General features: G+C 40.5%; 1 protein-coding gene across 2 annotated transcripts in view; it reads right to left on the bottom strand.

Annotated features, from left to right (window-relative positions):
* The window catches only part of CDK6 (cyclin dependent kinase 6), a 239,117-nt gene extending 222,675 nt beyond the window's left edge, over positions 1–16,442 (bottom strand). The window contains exons 1-2 of one of the 2 annotated variants that reach the window (XM_017870304.1): positions 16,352–16,441; positions 15,569–16,169 (exon numbers count right to left, since the gene is read on the bottom strand). In XM_017870304.1, the coding sequence (XP_017725793.1) occupies positions 15,569–15,801 (233 nt within the window). In that variant the 5' untranslated portion in view covers positions 15,802–16,169; positions 16,352–16,441. Of the gene's footprint in view, positions 1–15,568 lie in introns of both variants that reach the window. The other variant, XM_017870303.1, reaches the window with a different exon arrangement.
* Positions 16,443–19,317: the final 2,875 nt, after the last annotated feature.

Genomic DNA, 19,317 nt, shown 5'->3' with positions numbered 1-19,317 from the left:
TAATATATATATATATATATATATATATATATATATATATATATATATGGGAAAATACAACTGTCTACTCTCAGATGATGTGTCTGTGTATGTAAAAAACCCTAAAATTTACAAAGAAGCTACCAAATAAGGGAGTTTTTTAGATCACAAGACACAAGGTCACTATACAAAAAAGACTATAGCTCTCAATGATAAACATTTAAAAAGAAAAAACAATGCCTTTTACAATAACATCCAAAAACATTAAATGTAAAGAGATAAATTTAATAAAATGCAAGCAAAGGCATTACACTAAAAGCTACAAAACTCTGATGAGAGAAATTAAAGACCTAAATAAATGAAGAGGTACACCATGTTCGTGATCAGAAATCAGTGTCAATTATCTATGCCCTCGCCCTAATTAACAGAGATTAAATGCTATCCCAATCAAATATCAGGAGAATTTTTGTGTTAACTAACAAGCTGACTCTAAAATTTATATGAAAATACAAAAGAACAAGGGCAACAACAATTTTGAAAAACAAGAACAAAGTTGGAAAATGTATACTACCTGATTAAGACCTATACATTACAGTAATCAAAGTATGACACTGGCAAAAGGATAGATATATAGATCAATGGAAAAGAACAGAGTCTAAAAATAGGCCCAAGTGTATATGCTCAACTAATGTTTAGCAAAACTGCCAAAGTAATTCAAAACGAAGAAAGCATAGTATTTTCAATAAATGGTGCGGAAATAGCTGGATATCCATAGAGGAAAAATGAACCTGAGCCCCTACCTCAAGCCACACACAAAGACTTGACTTGAATGCATCACAGATCTAACTTAGAAGCAAAAACTATAAAATTCTAGAAGAAAACATAGGAAAAATCCTATATGCTCTGGAGGTAAACAAATATTTATTAGGTAGGATACAAAAAAGCATAAACTATCAAAGAAAAAAATGATGAATTGAACTTAGGTTAAATTAAAATATTCTGTTTGACATAAAGCATTAAGAAAATGAAAAGGCAAGCCAAAAACCTGAAGAAAGTATCTGCAATCCATGTAGCTGACAAAAGACTGCTCCAGAATATATAAAGAACTCTTACAATACAATAAGATAACCCAATTTTTAAAAATGGTCAATTTGAACAGAAACTTCCCAACAGAAGGTATCAGAATGGTCAATAGCCAAATGAAAAGATATTCAACAACATTAGTCATCAAGTAAATGCAAATAAAAACCACAATGTGTTATTAGTTCACACTCACTATAATGACTAAAAATAAAAAGATTGACAATACCAAGTGTTCAGGAGGATGCAAATCAAATGGAATCTTTATACACTGGCACTGGAAATGGAACAACTAGTCTGGAGAAGTTTAACAATTTCTTAAAAATTAAATACACAATTGCCATACCAGTCAGCAATCTACCTATAGGTATTTACCATACAAAGGAGGCATATGTCATATCAATACAAAGACCTGTACACAAATATTCACAACAGCATTATTCATAACAACCCCAAACTGGAAACAACAGAAATGATCATCAGCAGGGGAACAATAACAAATAACAATAAACAAATTGTGGTAAATCTATATGATGGAAAATGAACTACTCACAACAGTCAACAACATAAATGAATCTCAAAAACACTATCCATGAAAGCCAGATATAATAGAACATAATACTCTTTGATACTGTGTATATGAAACTCTAGAAAGGACAAATCTAACCTATAATGGCAGAAAGAAGATTAAATTGGCAGAGGTCCTGGTAGAGGGAGGAGATTTACTGCAAAGGGCCCTATAGGATAATGGGAGTATTTTAGATATTGATTGTGCTGGTGGTTAGTAGGTGAATAAATTTGTGAAAACTCATAAAAAGCACACACTTAAAATGGGTGTATTTTACTGTATAAAAATTATACACCAGGCATTTTAAAATCCAGCCACAGGAAAACAAAAGTTAACCAAAATCTAAACACTGACAGAAACAGAGATAATGTGGAGGTCTTTAAGAAAATTCACAGCAATTCGAAGAAATATTACAGAAAACCAGAGGAGGATGTTTTAAAAACCAACAAGTGGAGAACAAAAAATGATGTTTTGAAGTTAAAAATATTAATTACCAAGAGTAAATTCAGCAGACATTTGGAAAATAATACAGAGATTTTTTTAGAATACAAAGCAAAAAACAGAGAAAAGAGATTAGAAAGCAGATTAAAAGAAGAGACACAGAGATCCCAACTGCAAGATCAAATATCTAACAGAAGAACCTTGCAAAGAGAACAGAACAAATTATGAAGAAGTCATTAAAAAAAAACAAAACGAAGCAAATCTGCACTTAGAAAGATTCTACAGAATGCCCAGCAAATTAAATGGTCGGGGGGAGCCCATCATAGGCAGACACAAAATATTTCTGGAGAACACAGTTTGTGATAAAGGCAAACGTGGCAAGAAAAAATAAAAAGGCAATTAGAAACTCCAGGAAAACAAAATGATACAAGAAAGTCATAGCCTGAATACAAAGTACACTAAAATAGGGCATATTTTAAACAAGTGATGCAGAATAAGAAAAGAGAATCTAGATGTCTGTTTTTAAGAAAGAAGGACTCCATCCGCTTCATAGGGTTATGATGTTGAACCTGGAGAGAAGGAAACATATAGGCTGAGTATCTGGCCTAGCACTGAACTCTCTATATATAATTAGAAGAATGTAAGCACTGTTTACCAGTGTTCAACTTGCAAGGGTCAACTGTTAGAAAAAACAGGGAAGCCTCTGTTGCAGTGCGGAACAGAATGCAAATAAACAATTTTAGCAAAGTAGCTGATAGAAATTGTGATGTTAAAGGGAGAACATAAGTGGAAGAAAGGTTAGGGGGATAAAATATTCTCCTCTTACTAAATGGAGAATTAAGAGATACTGCCTAAAGTGAAAGAACAAAAAAATAGAAGTTTAGGGATATTATTTGAAATTATTATATGAAATAAAAATATCCCTATCTCACAGAAAGTGAAGGAAATACACAGTAGTATTAACAAGCTAAGTTCTCATTTTTCAGAGTAGAAAGTCAACAGATATTACTGAGGTTTAAATATCAAGAACTAGAGCAACAGCATATTATCTAAATTTATGGATACCATAAACCGAAGCACCAAAAACAGACAGTGAAAAGAAGTTGTATCTGAGTACTGGGAATAGGGATAGTTGGGGCAGGAGCTTTGCCTTTTTTACCACAAGCCCTTTCATACTATTTAGTATTGGTATTAATGTCATGATTACAAAAAAGCTGGGGGTGGGGAAGTGGAAATTATTTAATATTCCTTCCATTAAGAGGTGGTGTATGTCTCTACCTCTTGAATCTCTGGGGCTTTGAACTCAAATGTAAACAACAAAATGTGGCATAATGTACACTGCTTGTTCTCAGGGACACTAACTTTTAGAGCCATGAGCCAACATGTATGTACATTCAACTATTCTGAAGCTTTGATGCTGAATGGAAGTCCAGGCCACCTGGTGTAGGTCAGTATAGATGCTCTGCTCAAACACCCGAGCTCAGATTCCAGCCTTTGCCAACCAACTTGCATGAACCACCAGACTTGAAAGTGAAGACACCTAGATTAATCAAACTCCCAGTTTTTGAGTCATTTCCAGCTGATGTCCCAGACATCTTGGAACAGAGATATGCCATTCTCACTGTGCTCTGTCTGAATTCCCTGCCTGCTAAATTCATGAATATAAGACAATGGCTGTTTTAAGCTCCCTACATGTTGGAGTAATTTACTACATAGCAATATTAACCAGAAACATTGCTTTAATAGAAAAATATAATTATTTTAAACAAAAAGCTGCAAATAACTCTCCTCACCTGCAAACTTTGGTACTCTATTAGCAACTTCCTTGCAACATATCTGACAATTCACCGGGAACACCGCAAGTTTTTTTTCTTTTCTATTCTATTACACCCTCTCTTCCTTCCTTCTTTCCCTTTCTTTTCCTTAATTCTTTTATTACTATATGTTATATAAATTTATATATATATAATTAGTTTATTGCTATGTAATATATTAGTATTATCAGTGATGTCACAACCCATTATGTGATCACAATCAACTATTCTAAGCAGAGGAGGAAGGTGCTTGGAATGGTAGCCCCAAACAGGAGTAATGGGACAAGGTTCATAATGGGACTGGCCACTTGGGCTTCACTGCTTGTAAAGGCAGCTATAGCCATTTATACAAGGCTCTTTAGGGGAATGTATGTCAGTATTTTAATATGACATACATATTACATGGGCATCCCTACTTGTAAGGACAGCTATGGCCATTTATATAAAGCTCTTTAGGGAAAGATAAAATATGACTCTTCAGAAGTCGTATTTTAATATAACTAATTTTAGCGTAAAACAAAAATGAACAGTCACAGCCCAGAGAATCCTAAACCATGTTCAAAATTTCCATCAAAACATGTAAATTGAATCTGCAAAAACTGATATGATTTAAAATATCACTAAAATATCACTTAATATTGGCATAAAATTATGTTCATAATTTAATGAAAACAGTAGTGGAAGAATTAGCTTAGAAAGGGTATATCTCAGTGTCCAATCTACTTGCCAATCATTACATTATTAAATAACTCCTAATTCCTAGGTCAGAATCCAATTTACTACCTATTAGAGACTATATAATTTTGAAGAGTTTTAAATGCAATGCTGAGTGAATAGAAAAATAAAATATCTAATACATTGTAGTGTTAATTTACATTTTTACTGTCAATAAAGTTACTGTGAAAACAGTAATCTTTAGTCATGGCTTAACTATTTATTCAGTCAGTCGTTTACTCAACTGATATTTACCAGGCAGTGTTCTGGATGCTGGAGATAATGCAGTGAGCAAAACAAAAATTCTTGCCCTCAGGGAGCTTATATTCTAATGGGAAGCTGACATTCAACATTAATCGACACAAATATTCAACAGATAATTGAGTGCTAGTCACACTGAGCAATGCAAAAATGATTAAAATAAGGTGCCCAAGAAAAAGCAGACAGCAATGCCATTTTATTTTTGCAGAATTGTAAGAATGAAAATCTGAGTTTACTCATTCCATAAGCACTGGTTTGAGGGCTTTCTAAATATGGCAGAATTTTCATATACTTTCAGATCACTAGGTTTCAGATTTTGAAGTTTATCAGGAAACTTCAGATCTACTCGCTATCCCAAGTTCTCTTACTGTTTTTTCTATTTTCTCTCTCACTGCTACCTTAACTTAGCTTATCTTCTGCCACCTCCTTCCCTTCTTTTAATGAGCATGTTGTGCTTTCAGATACATAAATACATTAAATACATCTCTAGACCATTTTCTATTTGCCTAATGATCGATTCACCTCTTACTTTTATCAACTAAAGTAAAAAAAGAAAAGAAAAAAAAAACCTATACCATCTTTCTTAAACAAAGATGCTTCTCTTGACTCATCTCAAAAGTCTAGTTTTTCTAGGATTGGATTGGTACCACCGAGTCAGTCACATTCATACAGCTCTCCTTGAAATCAGTTCCATCACTTTGGGTCAGTCAACACTTGAGGAGTAATGTCTGTGAAATAGACTTATTCCCTTCACAAAACTTTAGCTGAGAACCCAAGCGGCATCAGTTCTAGTCTAATCAGCTAGAATTTAAACAGCCACTGATTAAGTTCCATGGGCTTAAAATAATTTGTAAGAATAAGCAGAATGTTACAACTCTTCTTTTGTGTCTTTACGCTAAAAAAAAAAAAAAAACAAAAAAAAAAAAAAAAAAAAAATAAAAAAAAAAAAAAAAAAAAAAAAAAAAAAAAAAAAAAAAAAACAACACAGTGTCATTTCAAAGAAAGCCTATGTCTCCCAGTTCAAGCAGCACTACACTCTATTTTATTTAAATGTACTTCATTCATTGATTGGCCACTGCGGAGTCCCTCTAGGCCCACGCTCCTCCAAATCCTGTTCTGCGTTCTCATGGTCTGTCAACAAAAAACAAATATCTCAACAAGAAAATATCCCATTTTACCCAAGGTTATTTAATAACTTTTAAAGTGATTCTACATGGTTGAAATGTATATCAGCTAAAACTCCCAACTTGAAATGACTCAGTCTCTTGAGTTCTTCTAAAAAGTTTTAAAATGTACTGGTTTGAGTAAACTAAACTTTTAAACTAAAGCTTAAAAGTCTACCCTTGAAACGCAAAGATACCTTTTTTTCAGAAAAAGTTCTTATTATTTGTAGAGACAGGGTCTCCCTATGTTGCCCAGGCTGCTCTCTTAACTTCTAGGCTCAAGCGATCTTCCCGCCCTAGCCTCCCAAAGTGCTAGAATTACAGGTGTGAGCCACTGTGCTTGGTCTTTTGTTTTTCTTGTTGTGCTGCTGGAAAGGTGTGAGTGTTAATGTTCCTAACTTTATACTTTGTACCTTCTAAAATAAAATAGTTTAGGAAAATAAATGTTTTTTTTCCTAATCATTAGGAAATTCTACCAAAGAAATTATGAGATTACTTTGCCATAAAAGGAAACAAAAGAAATAAAAAGAAAGCAAATTCACTAAGATTAGTGCCCCTAAAAGAGAACTGCTTCATTGCTGTGAACAGAAATCTTAATGATTTAAACCGAGGATACAAAACAAAATTTTAAATGTCATAAGGCAGTCACGCCATAGGAACAGCCTCAGAAAATAAACAAGCAGAAATTCCGATGTGTGACATAAAATGAAAATCCTGTTTGAGATTTTGAAATTAAAAAAAAAAAAAAGAAAGAAAGAGAAAGAACAAGGAAAGAATCCAACTCCTCTTTGGGTTAATCTGAATAGTGAAATACAGAAGAAATCATCAAGTTTTGACAATGTGTTCTCAGGAGCATTTGGTCCACAGACACTCCCACAATAAACCCATTAATAAACAGGAAAGAGCACTGGGTAAACACAACACCAATATCCAATACCCAAATGAAATATTATATTTTACTTTAATTATTATAAACTCAATACACATCTTTTCAGAAATACCTAGCTCCATTCATACTTTCACAATGTGAGGTGCAATGGAAAGTGCTACCAATCAGTAATACAGATATCTATGTACATGTCAGTTTCCTCCAGGAAATTATAAACTACTTGAGAGCAGGAATTCATTTTGTTAATAATACCTTATATTTGTATAATATTGGATCTTTGTGTACATAATTTCATTTGATCAGAGTAAACTACTAAGGTCTAAAGAGTAGTAGTAATTCCTATTTTATTGTGGGGATATGGCAGCCAAGAGACATGAGGAATTTACCCTAGGTCACACAACTATTAAATAATAAGTAGAGGAATCAGGATAAGAATCAGTTTTCTGACTCCTAGTCCATAAGCAGGAAAATTTAAAAAACTTACTATTATGGAAAATTTCAAACATATATAAATGCAGAGAGACTAGTATAATAAAACTCCACAGTTTCAACAGTGATCAACTCATAGGCCACTCTTATTGCATCTCTACCCCATTTTGAAACAAATTCCAGACCTCATACCATTTGTTTGGTAAACATTTCCATATGCACTTTTTGTGACTACTGCCTTAATCCCATTTAACAAAGCATTGAATATAGCAGATGTTCAAAAATACTTGGTGAATGCTAGAGACCTCACCTGTATTTTCAGACATGATTACTCATTTCTAACTAAAAAAAAATTAAATTCTGAATTTATAAATGACAAATATTCTGTCATTCACAAATACTTATTCAGAGTTAAAAGACGCCAGACATCATGCTAAATGCTTGGGATACTGCAAGGAACAAGACAACACAGTCCCTTCTTTCAAGAATCTTGTACTCCACTGTTCTGCATGCACACGCGTGCGCACACACACATACACACACACACACACACACCCCAACCATGTGTGTCTTAAGAAACTGGAATGAGTTTAAACTGGAAGAATACTTCTTAACTAAACCTACCAGTTTGTCAAGATGGAATCTAAATTCTCTGTACACAAATTATGAATAGAAGTAGAAGACAAGGCTTAAATGAGATTCAGAATCATCTTTTACAGAAATTATTAGGAAGGTTTTACCTAATTCTGCTCTAACAGGTTTTCCACTATTGAAAGCCAAAGAAATTAAAATTAATGGGAAAAATAAAAGAATTCAAGCAACTGATCAAAATGTATTTATAATACCTTACTTTCTTACATTTGAAATGTTCAAATCATTTTCAGCTTGTGCTGAATGTATGCTCATTTCCTAATGTTAATGTCTTCTTTGCAGTATATAAATTAAGTCCAAGGTTGCACAGTTAACTATAAGAATGAATTACTTAAACTTCAAAACTCACTTTCATATAAACTGTATAGATCGGAGTAAAACAAAAATGAAACTTCCTTTTTTCAGCATTTCCTAAATTATTTCCCAGGAAACCCAGTAAGTGTAATCCAATATACAGATCCATTCTCTCTCCTTGACACTCTGTAGTATTAACACTATTTCACATGATAGAAATAATTCATACAGTGTCCTCCTTTATAACTGGACCCCTTTTCAATGATTTCACTTACTTGTTACATATGCACCTTATATTCACTGGATATAGGGTATAAACGGACATGATCACAAGACACTCTCTGCCTTAAAGAGCTTACAAATGGGGTGTGAAAGAGTAGAGAGTCAGAAGAGGTCTGTCAAGGGAGTTAACATTCCATCTTACCTAACAGAAATAATATAAGGTGGCAGATATATGCTAAGTGCCATAAAGGAGGTCCAAAGTTACCAGGACTCAAAGGAAGCAGAAATGTTATCCAAATCGAGGTATTAAGGAATACAGAAAAAAGAAAGTGACGTTTGAGGTTGGCCCTGAAGGATAAGCAGAATTTCAACAGGTGGAGAGTGGTGCAGGAGAGGCACCAAGTGCACATTCAGAGATCTGTTCAAATTAAAGTTACAGACGTGGATGGCAAGAAGTCCATTAGGGCAAATGGAGTAGTTCATTTATCTGTAGGATACACATTAACAAATTCAGAGGAAGAACATGAGAATATCCTGTCAAAGCCGAAGCTAGTACAATACTGAAGATAAAAAATGGGTAGTCAGTAAAAGTTTAAATATGAATAAGTATTTGACGACTCCTACTAAATAGACTTCATGTATGTATGCCTTACAGTTAATATCCACAGATCTCTCAATGTCAACAGTCCAAGATACTTGCTAATGCGGTATACAACTCTAAAAGGATGAAAAGTGCTCATCTAAGGGGTTTAAAATTTAATTTATTCGACTTAATTAATTCAATCAATCAGGAAACATATACGGGTTAACTAATGGCTATGGACACCTTGTTATTTATGGATATAAAATACACAATCCTGGTCCTCAAGTCAACAAACATAAAGTCACTAAACTGAAAATACTTTTACATCTCAAGGGATTTTTTTTTTTCTGGTATTTGCAATGACCATCAGTCATCCTGTCCTGCTAATGTTTAATATAAACCTCTGTCTGAATCTTAGCCATCCTCAATCAGTTTATATCTATAATGCATATAATCACAGACTAAAACTGTTCACTAATAATCTGATAATTTTTTGCATTCATAAAACAACTCAAATTTTATTATTATTAAACAGATCAAAGGGAGTTGGACTAGGTTAAATCTAAGACTTCTTACAATTAAAAAAATCCTATGCTGTGATTCTAATTCTACTGAACTAAATCCTTTAGGAAGGCCAGAGAATAGGAATAATTTAAAAGCTACTTAAATTACAAAGCCAGTAGATGTCCAAATTTCAGCAAACTACTATAGACAAATGAGATGGTCAAAAATGTTTCATAACAATCCTGACTCAAATGGACTTCCAGACTACCAATGTGCACTTGCACAGATTCCTGCCTCATGCCTTACGGTCCCCGCCGGTTCACCTTTCAAGCAAGAGCAGCTACATGTGCAGCTGGTAAAATGAAAATCAGGTATGGCAGCAAACTGGTGATATTCAAGACAACTACCTAGCAGCTCTTGGAAAAATCTTCTCTCTGACTGCTGGCCTGCCTGCTCCACCAAACCTAGCATCTATGGATCATCATTCAAATGGTGACCTTCATGTAAGAATGCTTGTTATCAACCACTGGTGCGTTTTCAGTGTGCCTCCTGGATCTTGGACAAAGCCCAACATCATACACACTACCTTCTCCTGTTAGCAATTCGCTGACACCCAGATTTCATCTCTGCTGTGTTCTGTTACATCAAGAAGCTCGGAATTAATTTACTTCCTATGAAGACAGAGCACTCCTCTGAACCTCAAGAGAAAGCAACAGTGTGATTAGTTCCTCAGGAGGCATGTGAAACACATATTTGCTTATGTGTCTGATGGTTGTTATGCCATCTAATTTTTAAGTATTATGTTTATTTCATTAACCAGAATGTTATATCATGTGCCAGAGTCACATTATGCAATATTCCATTCATCAGACAAGTACTAAGCATTTCAATTTTTCCTATTCCTCTTTGTCTAAAATGAATTCAATATTATTAATGAATTACCTATATTATTTACCTGTATTATCATTTAACTATAGCTATTTTAAATTACTATAATTAATTTAAATTATCATCATTATAGCACAACTTCCTTAAAAGGAGAATTTACTGGAATAATACTTTTGTAGGGATAACTTCAGTATGGCATATTGCAGAATTCAGGAATTTCCTGAATTGTTACTTATTGTTATGTCATTTATTCCTGGCAAACTGTCACTTTTGTCTACATATAGTTTATTTTTTCCAAACTAGAAATGTACTCACCTGATTTAACTGCTTTCATCAAACAAACAAACAAAAATTGCTACTTAGTTTTAAGAACAAGTCAATAACTTTAAAATGGCATGATAGACAAGTAGCTTGACCTCCAGAGTGTCTTCCAACCCTAATATCCATGGTTTTACAATGATAGGCTGTACGTATGGTGTGTTTCCTTCTTAAAAAACTTTCCTAAGAAATCATTAATAGTGAGGCATTTGCTTTTCTAAAAAAGAAATAATTTATTTTTAATAGGAACCTATTTGCATAAATATTCATTTACCCATGTCTTAAACATAGGAAAATATCCCCAAAGATATTCAAGTTTATACAAGTTTTCCTCTTATAGACCTTTTTTGTCCTTGATTCCACAGAGAGATTCTAATAATTCTATGTTGATAGTAGTTGTATAAAAGGGATGTAACTGCAATGTCAAAAATTCAGCATTATCAAGTTCTTCTGCAGAAACAAAAAATGAGCAGAATACCACTGTGAAAATGTTTATTTACTAAACAACCTTGATAAATTAGAAACTTTTCAAGGAACTCTCAGAGACAGAAAGAAGAAACATACTTTTAACATACTGATATTTAAAAGGAGAATTAAATTCCTGCTTTTCCTGCTTTTATTGAAAAAAGCCCTAGTAAATGTATTATTCAACCACACAAATAGCAATTTTATTCAGAAGGATTCTCATGAACGAATCCAATTGAAGACCCGGCTTTACAGAGTCAAATATGTAATGTTTCCTTCACCCTGTTAACAATTAGGTTTTCTAGAGAAAATCATATTTTTACTCACCTTTTATGCTATATATTACTAAGAGCTTTAAAAGAGAGAGAAAATTAGAAAACTCTCCTTGAATAATCATTAAGCTTTACAGCCTTTTCTTTGGTTTTTTTGTTTTGTTTTGTTTTTAAAGCAGTGACTAAATATTCTAATTATAATATTTAAACATCACAAGTTTATTCACTGATAGTAATAACTTTTAGTTTCCAGAGCCAATACTTGAATTTGAATTGCTTTCACTGTTACACTAACAAATTTAATCCCTAGAGACAATACAGGTAAGCACTTGCTTGTATCTTTTTTACAGCACATGAGCCAGTCATGTATCAGGGTTATGGTGATCATCTTATTCCTTCAAACATGGGAAGAACTGCTTCAGGAGTAGCCAGGTGTGACTTACCCAGGTATCTTTCCCAGCACCTAGCCCCCATGGTTTTTAAAGCACATGCCCTTCCTAAATCCTTTTTGAATAAATGGAGCTCAAATGTTCACTTATATTAGCTATGTGTCAGTATCTCATATAGATCAATCCCTATGTCCCCAAGGTAAAATTTAATCTTCAAAAGGCACTTGATTCTGATTAGCCTTTTGGTTATGTTGCCTACTCAATCAGGAAATTCCTGGTAACCGGATTATCGGAAATATCTGTTCTATAAAACTGGTTAAGTATAACAAAACAAGGCAATTAAAATAAAGATGAGTACATTTTTAAAGAGAAGAAAGAACTGCTCATCTCATTACAAGGCAAGTTCTACAAGTGCAGAGACTTTTCCAGGCTTGTTCATTGCTATATCCCCAACTTCTAGAAGAGTCTGGCACATAGTAGACCCTCAGTAAATATTTGGTGAATGAACTGACTGCTGACAAAACATGCTATTATGTTATCTCTTGTTTTTAGTTCAGGCTGTTAAAACAGGATCCATTTGTGCAGTGCAGAAACTCCAACACAGGTTCACAGTGAAGTCTTATTCTGGCAAAGGTTCCAGGATTTGGGATTACCAAATGTAAAAAAAGAGTAAATTTACTTCCCACACACTGACTGGCTGATCAAGTGAGGGCCTGGGATACATCAAGTGCAGGTAAGCAAGAATTTCAAGTCATTATCCCTGTGCATGCAGGCAGTACCAGTGCCAGCAATAACAAGTCAGCTTTTCTGGCAAATCCACCAAAATTGAATCTTAAACTTTTGAAAAAACTAATATGTGTATTATGCTCCTGTTAGTTTAGAGGCTTAACTATCTGTGGGGAGGGCCTATAATTATGATCAATTACTTACGACTTGAAGGTACTTACAAAAGCATCTGCCCTTTTAAGAAACCATTAAAGAACTAGGCTTAAGACTGTAAAACTAATCCTAGGGGCAATAATAAATCACAGGTTTGGGGACCCAACTTTGACAACTCTCCCTTGGAAAGAAAAAAATTGCTGTCAACTATCCTTATTTCCTGACCCTGTCTGAGCAAGTATTAGCAACCTCTAAAATCCAGAATTCTTAGTCTGGTCAAGCAAGTCATAGGGACCAATGGTTGTTCCAAGACAGAGGCAAAAGAGAAGAAATAGGAAGGAAACAAAAAGGGAATGAAGATCTGTAGCTCATGAGGGTGACATCATCAATAATTTCCTCAAGTAACACTGAATTTCATGGCTCGGTGACTGACAGTCGTTTCTGACATCCTACAGGCTAATTATCCTCAAGTACCTTCTTGGTTCCAGAACCTGTAATGTCTGGGTTTGAATACGATTTGTTCTACAAAAAAGGTCAGGTGAGTTGACTCCCCCCTGCGAAGTTGCTCCATGGCAAGAGACCCACTAATCTGCTGAAATGCAAACAATCCTTTAGATATCTCAAGTACTTTTACATTTACAAAGTGCTTTCACATACATCATCTCATTTTATTCTCACAACTTTAACAGGTAGGTGCCATCATGTAAAAGGTGCCAGTAAACATGTAAAATAACTTCAGAAAACAATGCCTTTGTCTTCAGTTCATAAGTATATCCTCCTGGAATTCACAGTACAGAATCCAAGTCATGGGTCAGTTAGAAACGTCTAGAAACACATCAATCTCAGGAGGATAAATCAAGAGAATAGGATGGATCAGACAAAATCTACAAGCACAATGGCAGAAAGTGTGCCTCTGTTATAAGAATGGCGTGAGCTCTGTAAACAATAGTGTTATACAGGGGTGCCTCCGTAGTACCTCTGTGTTGGAGGGACATTATTCATTCATACACATGATAATGACCCTTAATTGGAAACTCCATAGGTAACAGACAAAATAAAACAAGAACTTTTCGTCTTAAAATTGTAGTGGTGGAATTCATCCTTCGATATGTATTCAGGTGATTCCTCTGGGATGACAACTGAGTTATAGGGGGCTAAATGTACCCTCCCCTTTTCCCTCCAATATCACAAAGAGCCCCCAAAAGGGATTTTGTTGTTTTTAACAAAGAAAATACACACTAAAAAAGTCATCTATAGCTTTTTTATATATAATCTCATCTTCCAAAACACTCATTTTCGCAATCTCAGTATCTTTTGTCCTTCCTTCACTAGCTAAAGCAGAGGTATAATGCGGTTCTAACTTCATAACCATTTATTGCCTTATTTATGTATTTATGATTCTCTGATGCTTTCTAGCTTCAATCTAAACTGCGTTGAGAACAAAGCACCGCACAAATCACCAGCCTGGGAAAAGAGGAGACAAGTTAAAACCTCAGAGGAAGATTCTGTAGCTACTTGGTCTCTCTAAGTCTGTAGAGAGTTTGGTATTTCAAAGGTCAGTCTTGGGTCTCTCCACTTTGATGACTAATGTTAAATTGTTTGACTTTTTACAAAAATATTTAGCTGTGCTTATTTACATAATTTCATCCTCAGCGCACACAGTAGGCATGTATTTGTTGAACAGAAACCCTAAATGGATGAGAAAAAAGATCTTTCTGCTACACATTTTCTCAAGATCGAGAAAGGTAAAATCACAACCCAATTTGTAGAAGTTTTTGTACAACCCAATTTGTAGAAGGCATTCCTTTTCAATGTAAAGCTATGCATCTCTGTTTAAAAAGGAAAAGGATGACACAACCAATGTCAACCACGCAATGGGGAAATTCCAGGATCACTAAGAAAACACCATTATCCTAAGTCACACATTTTCATTTAATATTGATTACCACGCAGGAGAGAGTAAGAACTGCTGTCTCCCCACTCACTCGCACAACCCATCTGGGAAAAGCATGGGCAGAACATTTATGATCTAACCATCCCACATCTTGGACTCACATTTAACCCTTTGGAGAATTAGTCTAAAGAGTATGTCCGCCCAGAGATACAAAGTAAAACAGACACAGGGATAACAGTTTTGGAAGAAATTTTTATGACGCTGTTTGAAATTAGGCATCAGTACTCTAACTCCTTAGACCACCAGGAGTCATTCTTATTACGCAACTTTAATAAAGAGAAACTGAGAGTATGACTGGTAAAAATATTATGATGTTTCTGTATCTTCTTAACCTGATTTACACTAGGCTCCACCCATAAAGTTCCCACTGATTACCACACAGCATCCTCATTCTCCAGTCTCACCTACTAGGTCTTTCAAAAATTCCCCAACGGCATGGCCGGTAAAAATATGCGGGAGCTAGCGGGGCATGTCTCAGGTTGGCTTATCCTGTCCCTAAAACGCACCCACCTCCCCCGGACCCTCCTCCAGGGAGGGCAGGGAGAAAACGCTTCTAAGTTGCACAGCTGCAGGGAAGCCTGCGCAGGTCATGTTTTTTGACTTGTCTTTCGGCTCGCTTGTGTGGCAAGGTCACCGGCTCTGGCTCGCGGCTCTGTCGACAAAACTTAACTCTCACTCAGTAAGATCAACAGGTCGCGCAGGACCTCCCCAGTCGCCCTCTGCCCCACACCTTTCTGGGCCTGAGGATTCCCGGCTCGGCTCTCCCTGCGCGCGCGGCCCCAGACGGCAAGGGCGCAGCTCCCTGGCTCACCTGACCACGTTGGGGTGCTCGAAGGTCTCCAGGTGCCTCAGCACCGCCACCTCGCGGATGGTAGAGAGCGGCATGCCCTCCTCGCCCGTCTGCACCCGCACGCGCTTCAACGCCACGAAACGGCCTCCGTTCTTCAAGTCGCGGGCCTTGAACACCTTCCCATAGGCGCCCTCCCCGATCTCCGCCACGCATTCGTACTGCTGGTCAGCGCGGCACAGGCCGTCCTTCTCCATGCCGCCTGGACGCCGCCCGGCGCGTCGCCGCTGGGGCGGGCGGGGGGTGCGCTCAACTAGCTGGCGGCCGCCGCTAGCCTACTCCGGGGCTCCCCGGAGATTGGTCTAGCTTTCCTTGCTCCCCGCCGGCTCAGTCGCTCGGGCGCTGGGGTTCTCGGGGGTGCGGAGGCTGGATGGAGCGACCTCCCCGCGGGGCTGGCGTAACTCTGGTGCCGCCGCCGCGAAACTCCGCCTGCAGAGTCGCTGCTGCAGCCGCCTGAGGAGCGAGCCGATCCCTCCTCTTCCCTCCCCGAAGCGAAGTCCTCAGCACAGACAGAGACGATTACATAGCCTCTGCCCAAGCGCGTCTCAGTCCAGAATCATTGCACCTAAAGGAGGAGACGGGAGGATAAGAAGAAAGTGCAATCAGACAGCCCAGAAGCCTTCCTCGGGGTTCCTCCAGACTCCCCTCCTCCTCCTTTACGAAGCCTCCATCGCTACCCTCCGCGCGCTCCTGCCCTCTCCCAAGCCGCTTAATCCTTCCTGGTTCCTCCGAGAAAAGCGAAGTTACTTTTCTTTCCCTGCAGGGCTGAAGCCGTCTTCGCGCGGAGAGGTTGCAGGGGCCCCTCGGGGAAGAGCGAGCGGCGCGGGACGCAGTGGAACGGGAGGGGGCGTGCCAAGCAGCCCAGAGTGTGCCGGGAGCGCGGGGGAGGGGAGGCGCCGGGCACGTCAATGTCACGGCTTAATATTTATCCCTATATCATTGTGTTGCGTCGCTACCCTCCCCGCCTCCTGAGGCCCGGACGTGCAGGGAGATGGGGTCCAGGGGTGCCGGAGGGCGTTCAAGGGTCGCGCACAAGCTGGAGCGGAAGGACTGTGGGTCCATCCGTGTGGGGCCGCAGAATGTGGGTGGGGGCTCCCAGGACCCTGTAACCTGATGCTGTGAGTGTTCGAGAAGGGGTGGTCAGACATCTGCTCAGAAATTGCTTCCTTTCTTTCTACTTTCAGTTTTTCTACGAGGAGACATTTACAAACGACTCGCATACACAAATGGTCTCTTTAGGGTAAAGGAGTCTCGGTTGGAAACGGAATTCTCTCTCCGACTGGGAGGACCTCCCTGGTGGAAACCTTGGGAAGACCAGCCATCTGGTCCGGGAGGGTTGGGGCTAATCGGGGGTGGGCGAACGAGAGGTCCTGGGGGAGGGGAGACACCGTTCCCCGCGGGATCCCAAGGGTGGGAGAAAGGGGTGTTCGTCACAATTTCGCTTGTCGTCTTCTGAAAGAATAATTTCAGGAAGAGGATAGCTTAATCGCGCCTCGTCCTGAAATTGATTTCGACCTGCGCCAAACCCAACCTCGTCTTTCAAAGGGTGGGGGGGCGGGGCGGGGTTAAACCCTGCCACCTCCGGGGCGAGAACAGGTCTCTGCCCTCTGGCCCGGACTGCGCGAACCTTTTTCCCCTCCCAGGACCTCCCCGCTGCTAGGTAGCAGGAGGTGCTGCCCCATTCCCCTCGGGTAACGGCGGGTCCAGCTCTGCAGCCGGACGCCCCCGGAGCCCTCTGCATACAAGCCGTTCTGGGAGAAGGGTCCCTAACTCTTCCTCCCGGTTCAGCAGCTATCGCTGGGACCCTAGGGGCCTCCCTCCCCCAGCGGCCGCGCGGCCTCGGCGGTCACCAGTTCCACCACGCGCTGGGCGGATGCGTCGTGTGCGGAATTCCCGGGTCACTTCGGATTACCTGGCCTCGCAACCGCGCACTCTCGCTTTTGCCAGGAATTAACATAACGGGCGCGACCCCCCGATGAGCGGGTGGAAGCGGGACCGCGGGCGGAAAGCAGAGCTCTGGCACTCACTCATCAAAGGTTCCTTAAGAAGCTAGGAAAGAGCCCCCGGGGATGCCCGGGCGTCTGAGCCAGTGTCGTAGGCAACAGGTAGCCGGGAGCCGCCGCCGGCCGCCCACCCGCCTTCTCCTGCTTCCCCCTCCCCCTCTCGGCTCGAGTCTAGCCCAGGCTCCGCAGGAAGGGAAGCGTCGGGAGGTCCCACCCCGGCAGACGCTGCGCCTGCTGCCCCCGCCGGGCCCGCACTACCCTGACTCTCCCCCACTCCGCCCCCAGACGGTCGGCTTCGGCGGAGAGAAAATGGGAGCAGGGCAATGCTTTTCCCCCCCTCTCCTCCCTTTTTTTTGTTTGTGTTTTGTTGCTTTCCACGCTGGCTGAATGTGAACTTGACCCCCATTCAAGAAAGTTTACATAGTGCTTCACGATTTCCTCTTGCCTCCGCGTACTACAAGGCTGCAGCCGCCTCCTTCTGCTTTCGTGTCTCTGCTCTCTGTCTTAACAGTGCAATGAAATCCGCTTCATGCGGCCTCTCCCGAGGCCTGCCTAAGCACCCGAAGGTCGCACCAGCACGGCAACAGAGGCCACGGGGACCGCGACACCGCGTGTGCGCACAGGCGAGATGGGCCCATATGCACACGGACGGAGCGCCCTGCGGGGATCAAGGGCTGCTCACACCAGGGCGTGTGTTTAATCCAATATTTTAAATGATGAAGTAAACTTGGAGAACTAGCCAAACGTAGCCGCTCGTCTTCGCCGGGCTCCAAGCCTGGGCACAGCTCTGCGTGTACTCTCTGTGCAGTAACACGCCCGCAGGGAAGCCTGGCCGTTACGTTTATTCGGCGAGGGGGAAGGTGGAGCCCACACCACACCTCAGCGAGCTGGAAGAGGGAGTTGGCGTGGGAAATCGCAAGCACATTCTCCAGCATGGATGTTCCCTAGAGGCAGGCAATTTGAACGGCTCTAAAATGATGAATTTATGTGAATGTCGAGTAGAGTTCCAAGTCCGTTTGGAGAAACTGGATTAGGAGTGTTCTGTGTGGTGTTGTGCGCACGGATCGTGGAAGCAAGATCTCGTTGCCGCGGATGTCCTATGCGTGGGATCGTCCCCTCTCTTCAGATTAGAATCTCTAGCTCCCCCAAAACTGGCCCCCATACCCCGACCCCGTCTCAGGTCGTAAGGGGATTAACCAAAAGCCCATTCCAGGAAACACGAGCCCCCCCACCCCCCGCCAGCCGTCCACTTACCCACCCACGAAGTTCTGCCTCGGACCCGGCCATCCCCCATATGTCCCAGGGAACGCCCCACCCCGCACGCCCACCCCCGGAGCGCACAGCTCTCACCCCTGAGGGGCCGCAGTGGCGCGTCGGGACCTCCTGAGGGGGCTGCGAGTGTCAGTCCGGGCTCTCCGGCACGTGTCGCGGCCTCGCGGGAGCAGGTAATCAGACTCTGGGGAAGGAGTTAGTTTACAGCACTGCTCTCCGGCAAGGGGTGGGGCACAGCGGCGGAGGGCGGACGGGAAGGCGAGGGTGGTCCCGCCGCGCGCCGCTCGCTGGGGCGGCGGGGGCCTCGCTCTGGCCGGCGCTGGGGGCCCAGCCGGGCAGCGGGGGCACCGCGGCGGGGTGGGGGCAGGACCCGAGAAGCCACTCTTGCGGAGACCACCCCGCGACGAGGGCTGGGGGGTCGTGGCGCGCAGTGGCAAG

The sequence above is a fragment of the Rhinopithecus bieti genome, unplaced genomic scaffold (assembly GCF_001698545.2).
Source record: "Rhinopithecus bieti isolate Rb0 unplaced genomic scaffold, ASM169854v2 scaffold_5191, whole genome shotgun sequence".
In the NCBI taxonomy this organism is placed as follows: Eukaryota; Metazoa; Chordata; class Mammalia; order Primates; family Cercopithecidae; genus Rhinopithecus; species Rhinopithecus bieti.
This window is presented reverse-complemented; position numbering and strand designations above follow the sequence as displayed.